This window comes from Saimiri boliviensis, chromosome 1 (assembly GCF_048565385.1).
Source record: "Saimiri boliviensis isolate mSaiBol1 chromosome 1, mSaiBol1.pri, whole genome shotgun sequence".
Classification (NCBI taxonomy): domain Eukaryota; kingdom Metazoa; phylum Chordata; class Mammalia; order Primates; family Cebidae; genus Saimiri; species Saimiri boliviensis.
In genome coordinates this window covers 141,352,843-141,367,575 of record NC_133449.1, presented here as the reverse complement: position 1 = coordinate 141,367,575, position 14,733 = coordinate 141,352,843, and the positions used below count along the sequence as shown (strand labels likewise).

General features: G+C 44.4%; 1 protein-coding gene across 3 annotated transcripts in view; it reads right to left on the bottom strand.

Annotated features, from left to right (window-relative positions):
• Positions 1-14,733, bottom strand: part of UTP4 (UTP4 small subunit processome component) — a 49,043-nt gene that overhangs the window by 29,197 nt on the left and 5,113 nt on the right. Inside the window, exons 1-6 of one of the 3 annotated variants that reach the window (XM_010350693.3) lie at positions 12,599-12,673; positions 11,659-11,819; positions 8,587-8,778; positions 7,583-7,667; positions 4,508-4,597; positions 758-969 (exon numbers count right to left, since the gene is read on the bottom strand). In XM_010350693.3, coding sequence (XP_010348995.1) covers positions 758-969; positions 4,508-4,597; positions 7,583-7,667; positions 8,587-8,778; positions 11,659-11,817 — 738 coding nt within the window. In that variant the 5' untranslated portion in view covers positions 11,818-11,819; positions 12,599-12,673. Of the gene's footprint in view, positions 1-757; positions 970-4,507; positions 4,598-7,582; positions 7,668-8,586; positions 8,779-11,363; positions 11,434-11,658; positions 11,820-12,598; positions 12,674-14,733 lie in introns of those variants that run through there. The other 2 variants (XM_039473953.2, XM_010350695.3) reach the window with 2 other exon arrangements.

The window sequence follows — 14,733 nt, the reverse complement described above, 5'->3', positions numbered from 1 at the left end:
GGTGGATCACGAGGTCGAGAGATCGAGACCAACCTGGTCAACATGGTGAAACCCCGTCTCTACTAAAAATACAAAAAATTAGCTGGGCATGGTGGCTCGTGCCTGTAATCCCAGCTACTTAGGAGGCTGAGGCAGGAGAATTGCCTGAACCCAGGAGGCGGAGGTTGCGGTGAGCCGAGATTGTGCCATTGCACTCCAGCCTGGGTAACAAGAGCGAAACTCCGTCTCAAAAAAAAAATAAATAAAATAAATAAATAAATAAATAAATATATAAAAAGGTTCTATAAGAGAAGAATTCATGTTACTAAAGGGAAAGAGGCATATCTGTTCAACACAAATCTACCTGAGGACTAATAAAACAGAAGAAAATAAACATTTTCAAAATCACTAAAAAGTTATCTTCTAATGTTCCAAAACAGGAAGCAGGAGAGTAGCTGGACAGAGAGGGAAACAGTGCTTCTCAAGATTCTTCTAAGCTGCTGCGTGCTATCTATACTCAGACTAGATGAACTGGAGGTGAGAAGTGTCTGAAGAAAATCTCCCTGCTAACTAATCTCTGGGAGAGTCCTGTACTCTCTAATCAAATGTTAGATACTATGGAAACAATGTGGGTTTTCAGATGTATTTTCCTAAACTTATCTTCCTCTGGTACAACATCAGGATCAGGAACCAGTGTTCGTGGCACATCACTGAGGCTGTTTTCTCTAGTCAAACCTCAGGTTGTACATCAACCGCTCAAAACAGGGACTGTACTCACGTTGGCTACGGCAATGGACTGCACGTCAGCATTAGCGATGAGATGGCTCTTCACTAGCGTCCCAGTAGCCGAGTCCCAGAACTGCACCTTCCCAGCAGAGTCCACACTTATGACAGTGCCATCCGACAAGAAGGCAACACCCCACACGATGCACTTCCGCTTAGACACACCCATATATTGCCTGTCCACAATCATCTTATGAACTGTGCTGCCTGAAAAAATCAGAAAAGCACACCTTCAAATGGAACTTATTTCTCTGTCAGTCTTCAAAATCCATCTGCGGCCAAGGTGAGAGGATCACTTGAGCCCAAGGAGTTTGAGGCCAGCCTAGGCAACAAAGTGAGACCTTGTCTCTGTGAAAAAAAATGTAACAAATCTGCCTGTGGTGAGCATGGTATGGTAGGTGAGCTGACTGAACACAGCCAGCCTGTAAATGCTGGTTCTGGTGAACCTGATCTCAGAACTCCAGAATGGTTACCTGAAGAGAAGGGGCATGGGGAAAGCCTAATACAAATGAGACAGAAGGCGAGAGGGAGGAAGTAAGGGGAGAGAACAAGAACAGAATCCCCTTTTGGGGTGGTGAAATGGAAAGAAACATTTGGGACATTCACTTAAAGCTGGCCAACTGCACACATACATTATACTCTGCTCTTTTCCAAAATCACACAGGAAAGGGAGAAAACAGTGACAAAATCTAGGGAACTGAAAAACAGACAAGTAGTGACAATCAACTTAGCAAAGCCCTGAAACTAAGTCCTAGGTCAGCCAAGAAGAAAGCCAAGCAGCCACCTGATTTGTACTATAGAATCCTTAAAGACTCAGGAATTGGGGACCCCAGATGCTCTAGAAAAGGAGAAAGTGGGGCTTCAAAGGAAGAATCCATTAACAGCTGGTAGATCCCTCAGATAGCCATGCCCTAAGAAGCTGGGAAGCTCCCAAAACGCATCAGCAGAAGACTGGAGACACTGTCTGAGGAGGATTACCAGGCAGAAACAATATATGAAAACCAGGATTAAGTGAACATTTCTCATTGGAAGTTGAGAATATCATTCCTTTTTTTTCCCCTTTAGAATGATCTCACTTAAAATTATCGCTGTCAGGTAAAAAAAGAATGCTGATAGCCAGGCCAATACTCACCGGGCAGGAGGATGAAAAACCATTTCTGGGGAACATAACTGGCACAGGAGAAAAGATATGAAGATTCTGGCTTCATGACTACCCTGAATAAGCAGTCTAGACAGATCATTCTTCAGTGAAACTCAAGCTCAGTAAGCCACATGATGCAGTGATGAGATGATTGCCAGACATGTGAGGAAAGCCTTTAATGTGAAAGGCAGAGGCCAAAGGGACTAACAGAAACAAAGTAACAGGGAGGAAACAGGCAGAGTGAAAAACACTTGACAATTACTAATAGTTTTAGAAAGAGAAGAGTTTCTGTATAATGAAACAAAAAGAGAATGCTGGCCGGGCGCGGTGGCTCAAGCCTGTAATCCCAGCACTTTGGGAGGCCGAGGCGGGTGGATCACAAGGTCGAGAGATCGAGACCAACCTGGTCAACATGGTGAAACCCCGTCTCTACTAAAAATACAAAAAATTAGCTGGGCATGGTGGCGCGTGCCTATAATCCCAGCTACTCAGGAGGCTGAGGCAGGAGAATTGCCTGAACCCAGGAGGCGGAGGTTGCGGTGAGCCGAGATCGTGCCATTGCACTCCAGCCTGGGTAACAAGAGCGAAACTCCGTCTCAAAAAAAAAAAAAAAAAAGAAAAAAAAAAAGAGAATGCTATAAAAATGAACATTCAGGAAACAAAAAAGCACTTTGAAAACGTCAAAAATTAAAAACTCAACAGAGGATTCAAAGATAAAAACGACAAACTTTCCCAGAAAACACAGTAAAAAGCCAAAGAAATTTAAAATAAGAGTGAAAGAATTTCCCCCAGAATTTAAGGACACAGGTTTTAGATTAAAAGAACCTACCAGGCGTCCAGAACAATTAACTGATCCACACACCAAGAAACATAATTATTATATTTCATAACAGTAAGGATAAAGAAAGCATCCTAAAAGCTCCTGGGGGGAGGAAAAAAAACAAAACAGGTCCTATACAAAGGGATCAACTCTTAGAATGCCATCTGACTTGCTAATAATACCAGGAGCTGGATGAAAGAGAAGCCAGGGCTTCAACCTAGAATTCTTTCTCATGTACTCTTACTCAGGATCCACCGAAGGATAACCCAAGACAGTGAGTAACACAGAAAGATGGGATCCTATCGAATAGAAAAGCAAAGGAGATCCCTAAAACAACTGAAAAATCAATCAGAGTTCCAGATCTTACAGTTGTGCAGCAGTCCCATAGTGGCTAACCCAGATGGGAATGGGTCAGAATGCACTATGAGGGACTTTTTCACAAAGATAAAAGTAAAGAAAGAAAACCAGATGGACTTGAACCTAATGTATGCAACTGGAAAAACGTGGGGCTGTAACAGTGAGAGAGAGAGACAGAGACACTATGAAACAAAAAGCATACAGGAAAAGAAAAAAAACTTACTATTCGAGTGGTATACATATAGTCATAATAATGAAAACGACTACTAATCTGAACAAAGTTATAATAGAACCATACTGGGAGGATCAGGAGAAAGTATGAATGCCTGTAGCAGATGGTTAGAAAAAGAGGGCCAAGTCGTAAAAGTCAATAAAAGATGGTCTAAAGCTGAAAACTCAAAATGTAGCATAAAAAGTATGCTAGGTTCCGCACAGTGATAAATACCAAAACAATCAGCTAAGGGTCACAAGGGGTTGCCTTGAGGAGTGTGAAAGGGATATAGAGGGATTCTCTCTCTTTTTTGTAATATGCTTAAGGAATTCTATTTTTTTTTTTTTTTTTAGATGGAGTTTCAGTCTTGTTGTCCAGGCTGGAGTGCAATGGCACTAACTGGGCTCACCAAAACCTCCATCTCCCAGGAGGTTCAAGTGATTCTCCTGCCTCATCCTCCCGAGTAGCTGGGATTACAGGCTTGCGCCACAATGCCTAGCTAATTTTGTCCTTTTAGTAGAGACAGGTTTCTCCATGTTGGTCAGGCTGGTGGCCTCCCAAAGTGCTGGGATGACAGGCATAAACCACCTAGCCCGGCCAGGAATTCTTTATATATGCATATATAACAAATAAAAAAGTTACTTGGGCATTGAAGAAATAGGAGAGAGGTGCATTACCTGTTTCATCTCTGTATCTCAGATGAAAGTCAGACATGTCCACCTAACAAGTTGAGATCAATCCCACCAATGAAGGATTCTATTAAGCCAATTTTCCAGGCCAAAAACAGAAAATGTCATGGTTCTCTACTTTTCTGATCTTATGTTTCACCAATTATGCTACAAAGATCTTATGTTCCCCAATGACAGAAGCCCATCTTTACCAAGGACTGGGACCTATTTATAGATCCCAGTCCTTGGTAAATTCTACTCTTCACAGTATGTTAATATATTAGTAGTTGGGAGAGAATTTTATTGTGAATTCTTACTATGATGAATGAAAAACAACTACATCTTACTGAAGATCCAAGATTCCCCTAAAAGCAGCAGTAGTAACCCAAGAAAAGAGTAAAATTCATTGTGGACATCTCAGAAGGTTAATGACACGTTAGGCCCTAAAGGTCATGAAAGCATGATAAAGGCTCAAGCTTTTGAAAATGCAGCAATGTGAAACTGACAAACAATACTCACACCCCAAATGAACTGAGAAAAACAATCACCTGATTTGACATCAAACACACTAATGTAGTCTATGGAGCCAGCTGCAACGTGGGTACCAGAGGGATGCCAGCTGAGACTCAGGATGCGACCTTGGGAGTTGTACAACAAAAAAGAAAGTGACATACATGTAAATATACAGAGAGTAACCGGGCTCTCTTCCCTCAATTATCTCTAGAGTTTACTACAATCTTAGCTCTCTCATCTACTGTACTCCCTGAAGAACGATTTCATAACAGAAGAGGCACAACTCTGCCCTGGGATCCACAATGAAGCATTTGATACTTTCATAATATATAAATGATAGAAGTGTAAATAAATATAACCTTTTGGGGATGAGCCTAGGAGTGATCTCACAAAATTTAAATGTGCATACTTTTTGGCCCAGTAATTGTGCTAGGAACGATCAAAGAGAAATACTTGCATGAGGGCCCAAAAATATGTATATAAGAATGTTCATTGCAGCACTGGTTGTAGTAGTACAACATATATATACACACACATATATATATATATATACACATATGTACATATATATATGTATGTATATGGCCAGGTGTGTATACATACATATATATGTACATATATATACATATGTACATATATATGTATGTATATGGCCAGGTGTGGTGGTTCATGCCTGTAATCCCAGCAGTTTGGGAGGCCAAGGCAGGCAGATTACTTGAGCCCAGGAGTTCAAGACCAGCCTGGGGAACATGGTGAAACTCTGTCTCTACAAAAAAACACAAAAAATTAGCTGAGTATAGTGGTGCACACCTATAGCCCCAGCTACTCAGGAGGCTGAGGTAGGAGGACCACCTGAGCCCGGAGGTGAAGGCTGCAGTGAGCCATGATCATGCCACTGCACTCCAGACTGGGGAACAGAATGAAGCCCCGTTTACAAAAAAAAAAAAAAAAAAAAAAAAAAAAAAAAAAAAAAAAGGAAAGAAAAGAAAAAAGGAAAGAAAAAAAAAAACAATACATATAAATATATTTCAATAGAAATTAGGCTAAATAATTCCATTCCATAAAATGGAATGCCATGCAGGCTGGCACAAATAACACAGAAAGATGTCTGTGGTGGATCAAGTGCAAGAACTGTATTTCTTTATGTGAATATACAGAAAGATCTAAAACAGTAGTTCCAAAATGTTACCCACAGAGTGGAAACGGAATACCCATTTTATTTTATTTATTTATTTTTTTTGAGACAGAGGCTCCCTCCGTTGCCCAAGCTGGAGTGTAATGGCATATCTCGGCTCACTGCAATCTCCACCTCCCAGATTCAAGTGATTCTCCTGCCTCAGCCTCCCTAGTAGTTGAGATTAGAGGCACCTGCCACCATGCCCGGCTAATTTTTTTTTTTTTTTTTTTTTGAGACAGAGTTTCGCTCTGTCACCAGGCACAGGCTGGAGTGCACTGGCACAATCTCAGCTCACTGCAACCTCTGCCTCCCAGGTTAAGCAATTCTCCTGCCTTAGCCTCCTGAGTAGCTGGGACTACAGGCGTACCCCACCACGCCCAGCTAATTTTTGTATTTTTTAGTAGAGACAGGGTTTCACCATGTTGGCCAGGATGGTCTCCATCTCTTGACCTTGTGATCTGCCCACCTGAGTCTCACAAAGTGCTGGGATTACAGGCATAAGCCACCGCACTTGGCCTAATTTTTGTATTTTTAATTTTGTATCTTTATGAGACAGGGTTTCATCATGTTGGCCAGGCTGATTTTGAACTTCTGACCTCAAGTGATCCACCCACTTCAGCCTCACAAAGTGCTAGGATTACAGGTATGAGTCACTACACCTGGCTGGGACACCCCTTATCTATTTCATACTTGGCAAAAGGTATGAGATTTTTAAAAAGTATTGTATTACCTGTGTAATTAAAAAGGAACACCCAGGCTGGGTGAGCCACTATTAGCACTTTGGGAGGCCAAGGCAGGTGGATCACAAGGTCAGAAGTTCGAGACCAGTCTGGCCAACATGGTGAAATCCCATCTCCACTAAAAATACAAGAATCGCCGGGGGCGGTGGCTCAAGCCTGTAATCCCAGCACTTTGGGAGGCCGAGGCGGGTGGATCCCAAGGTCAAGAGATCGAGACCATCCTGGTCAACAAGGTGAAACCCCGTCTCTACTAAAAATACAAAAAAAATTAGCTGGGCATGGTGGTGCGTGCCTGTAATCCCAGCTACTCAGGAGGCTGAGACAGGAGAATTGCCAGAACCCAGGAGGCGGAGGTTGCGGTGAGCCGAGATCGTGCCATTGCACTCCAGCCTGGGTAACAAGAGCGAAACTCCGTCTCAAAAAAAAAAAAAAAAAAGTTTACAAGCTGATCCTTTATAGAAACAGCCTGCTAACCCCTGCTCTAGAGGGTCAATGCCAGTTCAGCCCAGGTGGAGCCCAAGGATGGGCAATTGTTTAAAAACTCTCTCATTCAACTTGAATGCACCAAAAGGATTAAGACAGTTCCCTGGCCAGGCCCAATGGCTCATGCCTACAATCTCAGCACTTTGGAAGGCCAAAGCAGGTGGATCACTTGAGTGAGGCCAGGAGTTCCGAGACCAGCCTGGCCAACACTGTGAAATCTTGTCTCTACTAAAAATATGAAAATCAGTGGGGCATGATGGCACATGCCTGCTATCCTAGCCACTTGGGGGGCTGAGGTACCAGAATCACTTGAAGCCAGGAGGTGGAGATTACAGTGAGCCAAGATTGCGCCATTGCACTGCAGCATGGGTGACAGAGTGAGACTCTGGCAAAATTAAAGTTGAAGACTTCATTTACATGTATGCTTGTTAAAACATCACGAAATTAAGTGATAACTAACAAACTGACTTCCACAGAAACACTAGGTTTCCATTTTTGGATTTTTGGTTTTCCATATTAATTAAGCAGTCACAATTACGCTACACAGGGGGCAAAACCTGGACTGGGGATGGCTTCTAGCATATACCCTCCTTGTACTCAGCAGAGATAAAATATTACCCGAATCCATGGGAAAATATCCCATTCCCAGGGGCAAAGAAACCTAACTTCTTATTAAGTCTATTCACTACCCCACCAAAAATGACCCTTACTTTTCTGCCGATCAAAATTTCTTTCAAACTGGATTTTGTCTGGGGTAATTTGAAATAGTTTCACAGATCCATCTTCACAGCCAACCTATCAGAGAAAAAGAGATAGTAAACAGAAAAGATAAATAGTAAACATTTTATAGGACTAAAAAGACACACACAAACACAAACAGGCACACTCTCTCTCTCTCTCATTTTATCTTCCTTCTTAAAGTTTTGCTCTGAAAGAGAAAAATCATTTGTGAGAGAAACAGAGTACTAGGTCTCAAGAAAATGATAGTGTATTCTCGATAGTCTTCATATCCTAGACAATAAACAGACTGATATTAAGAGTTCTAATTAGAAGCTCCATTCCTGCATATGTGGGTTAGAAGTAGGAGTTCATAGAATACTTCTGCTGGAGACCCTTAGCCTGAATAAAAGACCTATTAACACTATAACCTAAATGGAAACACTTCAAGATATTGTGCAAATAGCAGAGATCAAAAAGAATCAGACTCATCACATAGAATTAAAGATCTGAGCGCACCCATTCTAATGGTAATTATGGAAAGGGTCTCGGTGTGTGGTCACATTTTTGAGACACACTGTGTTGAAACACAGGTGCATAGGTTAACTTGCTAAAGGCACTCTCAGAATTCTTCTATACTAATGTGCATTGTGAATTTACAGCAGATTAAATATGCTGTATTTCTGAAATGAAATTTATCATAAAACGCAAAGCATACCAAAACAAAAAAACCTCTACATCTCCAAATTCCACAGAAGACAGTTTGAGAAATGTTGAACTCATGTAATCCTCTCATTCCATAAATGAATCAACAAGGTCCAAACTGGCAGCAAAAAGAATGCTGGGGATTTTTTTAATCTTCAGTACCAATTTCAATCTTGTAGTTGGGGTTGCTACATACCATAATGCATTGTTACTCTGTTATGAGCACAGGGAAGAAAGTTTGAGTGGGCACAAGACAAACTGTGGTTTGAATCACCAATAGATGCTTACTAACCAAAAGTTGAGAGCCACTGGGGCTGGCAGCCATGCTCCAAATAGGTCCTCCAAAGGCATCCATAGCATACTTGATATTTAACGCCTGTAAGTCATATTCAATAATCTCGCCATTGAGCCCAGCACTAAAGAGTCGCTGTCCTTCTGCCCAACATAAAGCTTCTGTAGCCCGAGACTCATGACCTGGGAAAAACTGCAGAAACACCGTAACTTGTCAACATTCCCACAAATTCATGAGGTAGTGGTACTTAGTTGTCATAGGCAACATGGTAAAAATGACTTTCCCATAAATAACTAGTGTGGGGTTCTGTGCTATCAGCTCATGCCTACTGACATTTTCATTTTTTCCGCTCAAATTCTATTTACTTTTATAGAGTTAAATTTGTTTCTTTTACTAGAATTACTTCAGTAAAACATTTTCAGCAGAAAAGGTTTGAACTGCACTCCAGCCTGGGTGGCAGAGCAAGACAGTCTCTACAAAAAATATAAAAAGTAGCCGGGTATGGTGGCACACGCTTATGAGTCCCAGCTACTATGGAGGCTGACAGGGGAGGATTACTTGAGCCTGGGAAGAAGAGGCTACAGTAAGACGTGGCCTCCCAAAGTCCTGGGATTATTACAGGAATGAGCCACTGTACCCAGCCCAAAAGTTTTCACATCTACCAAGGCATTTGATTCTTACACCTGCTTGACAACAAATGGCCTAAGTAGGTATAATTTTTCCTATTTCAAGTTGAAAAGGCCAAGATACATGGGTTAAGTCGGTTGCCAAACGTGCCAAAGTCAATGGTATGAGAAGAATGAAGGTCTCCTTACTCCTCGCTTATATTCTTCTCACTTTTTTCTGAGACAGGGTCTCACTTTGTCACCCAGACTAGAGTGCAGTGGTGCTATCACGGCTCACTGCAGCCTCAGCCTCCTGGGATCAAGCGATCCTTCTGTCTGAACCCCCCAAGTAGGTGGAACTATGGGCATACAACACCATACCTACCTAATTTATTTACTTTTTGTAAGAACGGGCTGGTCACTATGTTGCCCAGGCTGGTCTTGCACTCCTGGGCTCAAGTGATTTGCCTGCCCTAGCTTCCAGAAGTATTGGGGTTGCCAGTGTGAGAGCCACTGCACCCAGCCTCTTTTCACTTAAACATACTAATTTTTTCTTGCTCTGAGAGTCACCGACAGAGGTAAGTAATCTTAACTAGCAGGAAAAGAAATACAGGGAAAGCAGAAAACTAGCCTGAGTTAATTAATTGTTAAAGGATAAAGAAAACAGATGAAAGAGAAAAGAAAATAAGGAACACTAGGCAAGGAATGGCTGACTTATCCATTCACCAAACATTAACTAAGCAGTGGCTTTGTAGGAGGCACTTGATAAGTGGTAGGAATGCAGATGTGAACATCACTGACATGGTTCCTATTCTCATAAAATTGGAAGTGCAGCATGGAAGAAAGACATTAAACAAACACACCAATTACATAGTCATAACTGTTAAAAATGACAAACAGAAAAATCACAATATAGCCATGGCTGTAAAAAAACAAAAACAAATGAGAACAAGAAAAAGAAAGAAAATCAGCCTGGCGCAGTGGCTCACATCTGTAATCCCAGCACTTTGGGAGCCTGAGGCAGGCAGATCACTTGAGGTCAGGAGTTCGAGACCAGCCTGTCCAACGTGGTGAAACCTCGTCTTTACTAAAAATACAAAAATTAGCCAGGCGTGGTGGTGCATGCCTGTTAATTCCAGTGACTTGGGTGGCTGAGGCAGGAGAAATCACCTGAACTTGGAAGGCAGAGACTGCGCCACTGCACTCCAGCCTGGGTGACTCCATCTCAAAAAACAAAGAAGAAAGGAAGTCACCAGATGCAACAGGCACACACCAGTGCATGTACTTCATACCACAGAATGTAACCTATTTGCGGTGGGCCTGCAATTTTTAAATTGTTAGTTTTTCAGGAGTGAACTCAGTAAGTCATCCCTTTCCACATTTCCTAAACCCTAAACCAGGCGTCCCCAAACTACGGCCCTCGGGCTGCATGCGGCCCCCTGAGACCATTTATCCGGCCCCCCGCCGCACTTCAGGAAGGGACACCTCTTTCACTGGTGGTCAGTGAAGAGGAGCACAGTATACGGCGGCCCTCCAACGGTCTGAGGGACAGTGAACTAGTCCCCTGTGTAAAAAGTTTGGGGACGCCTGCCCTAAACCTACCTCTCAGGGAATGCAATTCTCCACTAAGGTTCTATGCCGTGCTACAGTTTTATCATATTTATTTTACAGGTTGGAAACGGTATACTTATCTTTCTCCCACTGGTCTTTGAATTCCATAAAGGTAGGGCTTCTAACGTTTGTCTTAGTGCCACTCATTCACTGAGAAACATTTACAAAATGCCTAAATTCCAAATACCAGGCTGCTGGGGACTGAATTCACTCATTTGCTCATCTATTCATTAATATCACAGTGCCCAGTACACAATAGTTATGCAGTATGAACTAAAATGTTGTACCTGAAGAAAATCACTCGTCATTGCTCTTGGAGGGGGAGTGAAAAAGGACTAATAACCCTCCACATACACCCAAAGGACATTTTACCTAATTTTAAAACTCCTTTACTCCCAAATGTAGGCAGGTAGGTCTACATTCTCTCAGACAGATCAACTTTCGAATCCATCTTCCTGCCATCATGTTACCAAAAAGTCTCTGATATTAAAATGTGTTTATCATTTTTTCTGAATTGACAATGAACGGGTACTGACACTCCCAGCAGGAAATGTTGCTTACCAAAGCTACAATGGTGGTGAGACTGATAGACCAACAATTTCCCTTCTTGCAGCCAAAAGATCCAGCAAACCTGTTTCCAATGACAGGCAGTGAGATGACACATTTCTAGGTAGGACCCTTCTAATCAACATTCTAATCCAACCAGTCAGACAGATCTCAGAAGTTCGGTAATTCTAAGCAACTTCAGAGGGGTAAGGAAGTCAGTCTATTAGTTTGATTATAAAAGGCATGTAAGTTTCTTGAACTTCAGAAGAAATTACATCAAAACACCATATCAGACTCCCAAATGACTTACTTTCTCTTGAAAGTAGTTTGCTGACAAGTTATAAATTTCTACAGTGCCATCTGTTCGTGAAACAGCCAATCTGTTTGACTGGTTATTGTAAGCCACACAGCGGATTGCTGATGGAACATAATTAAAGAAACGTACTCGATGGACCTTAAATTCACCCATTCCTACAGAAGGAAAAAAGAGTCGTTATTGTTCAATGTTAACTGCAGTATGTCACACACAGTATTCAGTTCCTTACTATCACTGTTCTGGAAGGAAGGCTGCAACTGCATCTCCTGAAGTTCATCTACTAACAATGCCCCCGACAAGAATCGTTCAATCTTCGGAAGCTCAGGATGGTTTGAATAATGAGGCTTCAGCAAAAAAACAGTAAGGGTCCTACTCCATAGCTCCAGAATTCCAATCTCGGGGGGTGGGGGCGGGGGGCGCCTAGGAATCTGCATTTTAGCAAGCATCTCTCCTCAACTCTATTGCTAAGTTTGCACACAAAAGGCCTAAACAGAGGTAGTGACAGTGGGGCTGATGGGGCAGGCAGAACCGAGCTCCTCTTGAGGAAAAAATAGTGCTTGACTTACTCTGGCTGCGTGGTCTGACGTTTGTCACTTACCCTATCCCTCACGCCCGCCAACATACAAACTAAGTGAGGATAGAAAGTGGGTCTTGTTCGCCTCTCACTCGTCTAGCTTCAAGGTTAGGAACCCGCAGACAGAGCAGGCGCGTTCTGTCAGGTCAGGCTCGGCCAGGCCCGACTACAAGAGCGTCTGAAGCGCGCGGTCTTCACCTCCCCTTCCCTCTCCCAGAGTTTACCGAGCAGCCCCCACCCAGCCTGGGTACAAGAAGACCCTCGGGGCAAGGAGCTCAGCAGGTCGCCGACCCTGGGCCCGCGCACACTGTCAGACTCCCAGCTCTCCGATCCGTTTCCCACACCCTTTCCCCAACTCACCAGCTGCCCCGCGCTCTCTTTCTCGGCGCTCACCTCCCTCCGACCTGGCCCCACGTGCGCGCGCGCTCTTAGGCTTTGCCCCGGAAGTGCTCCTGGCGCATAGCCGGAAGTGCGCAGGCAGTGCTCGCGGCGGCGGCGACGGCGGCGGGAGGTTCGGTTGTCGCCCGTTGGCCGCGCGGCGCCGCGCTCGGCGGCCGCCATTGCAGGTCAGGCCGCGGGAGGGGGGCACGGGAGGCCGCGGGGAGCGAGGGCCGAGCTGGGGATGGGGGAGAGGGCGCGAGGGAGCGGGAAGCTAGGGAGCCGGAGCCGGGCGGGGCGCACGGCTTGGGGAGAAGAATGGCGAGCAGAGGGGCGGGGAGCGCGGGCGGGGGAGGGGTAGCCGGGAAGGGGGAGGGCGGCGGGAGGGCGGCGCGGAGGTGGGGGCGAGCCCGAAGGGGCCCCCGGGGTGGGAGGGCCGGGAGCGTGGGGGAAGGGAGCGGTGTGGAGACCGAAGGCCGAGGGAAGGAAGGGAGCGAACAGGGCGGAGCGGGAGAAGGGCGGAAAGTGTGGCCGAGCGCGGGCTGAGGACGGAGAGGGGGCGGCGCGGGCCGGAACCTCGAGGTACGTGCGGGAAGGGGATCTTCCCGGGGTTGGGAGGGAGCCCAGCCCACTGTGCTTGCGGGAGCGGAGTAGAGCTGGAACCTAGGAAGTAGCGGGAATAGCAGAAAGGGGACTTCGGGGTGGGGGGTAGGACCGTGGGATTTTGTTCCAGGGAACATTTGTAATCGTGGAGCGGGGAGGCTTCTGGGAGAGCTAATTGGAAGGGTGGTTGGAGAGTGATTGCAGGCTCTCTTGTGGGTGGGAAGCCGAGAGACTAGTGGGGTAGGGTTCTGGAAGAGCCAAGTTATTGAGAACCGGGAACAGTTTTGAGAAGGAGGGTGGTAGAGAAAAGACTAATAAAAGGGTAATCTTTCGGGAGGAGGATGAACGGTTTGGAGGACCACTCCGGTGGGTGGTGTGGAGGAAGGTGGTTTAATGAATAGTTTCCTTGGGAGGCAGGAAAAGGGGTTAAACAGCTTGTAATTTGGAGGCGGGTGGAGAATAGTGGGGAAGCGGATTGAGAAGTCCCAGAAAGTGGGTGGGACTAGAAATAGGAAGTGTTTGTAGTTTAGCAGAAAGGGTCGGTGGGGGCCGAGAGGGAGTGGGTGGAGAAGATGGGGGGTGGGGTGGGGGAGGAAGAGCTTAGAGGGAGACCCCACGCCGAGCTAGAAAGAAAAAGGTTTGGGGGAAGATGGGGTGGTAGCAGTAAGAGGAGGACAAGCTAAGGATGGGACTGCAGAGTAGCAGAAGATGGAGAAAACTGCAGTAACTCAGATCGACTGAAGCCATCTTTTCCACCCATTGGTACAAATACCAGTAATTGATTCCCTCCAACCTGGGAATCCTAAAATGTGATGGGAAGTATCACGTGTATGCATAGCATCCACACACGTTTTTAAACACACTCTTCACTGAAGTTTGGAAGCATTCAATTACCCCAAGCCTCCGTAAGTCCCTTTTTGGAGGGAAGCAAGCTTCTCATTTAGAAACAGGATTTTTTAGATTTAGTAACATAAGCCTTTCAAGAGACAAGGTCCCCTTCGAAGAAGTATAGACCTGTCCCCTTCAGTCACAAAACCACGATAACACTACAAATAAAAATAATCTGTATTCAGTTGTATGTAAAGCATTCCGAGTTGTTCACTTGGTAGAAAGGTACATAGAGACATAGTCGTCATATTTAGAGAAATGACCTTCCAGAACTTTAATTCCTGAAGCAGTTTGGTGAACCACAACTGCCATGTTTGAATTCTCCCATTTTGTAAACTTGATTTTATTCTGGTGACCTGCCGCTTTCGTAGAATGCTTTAGTCCATTATAAACATTCATATGCTAATACAATGTAGTATTAAGACATTCTATGGGATGAATACTAAGAAAATGCCACCTTCCTCTGGGAAAGCAATAGCTTGACCCTGAAGGCTTACCATGTGTTTAGACACTGCTAAAAGTTACCTTCATTACCTCATTTTTGCAAAAGCTTTTGAAATAGATGTTTATGCCCAATTTATTGTTAGGAAAACACGTGAGGTTAAACTACCCACTGTCACATATTG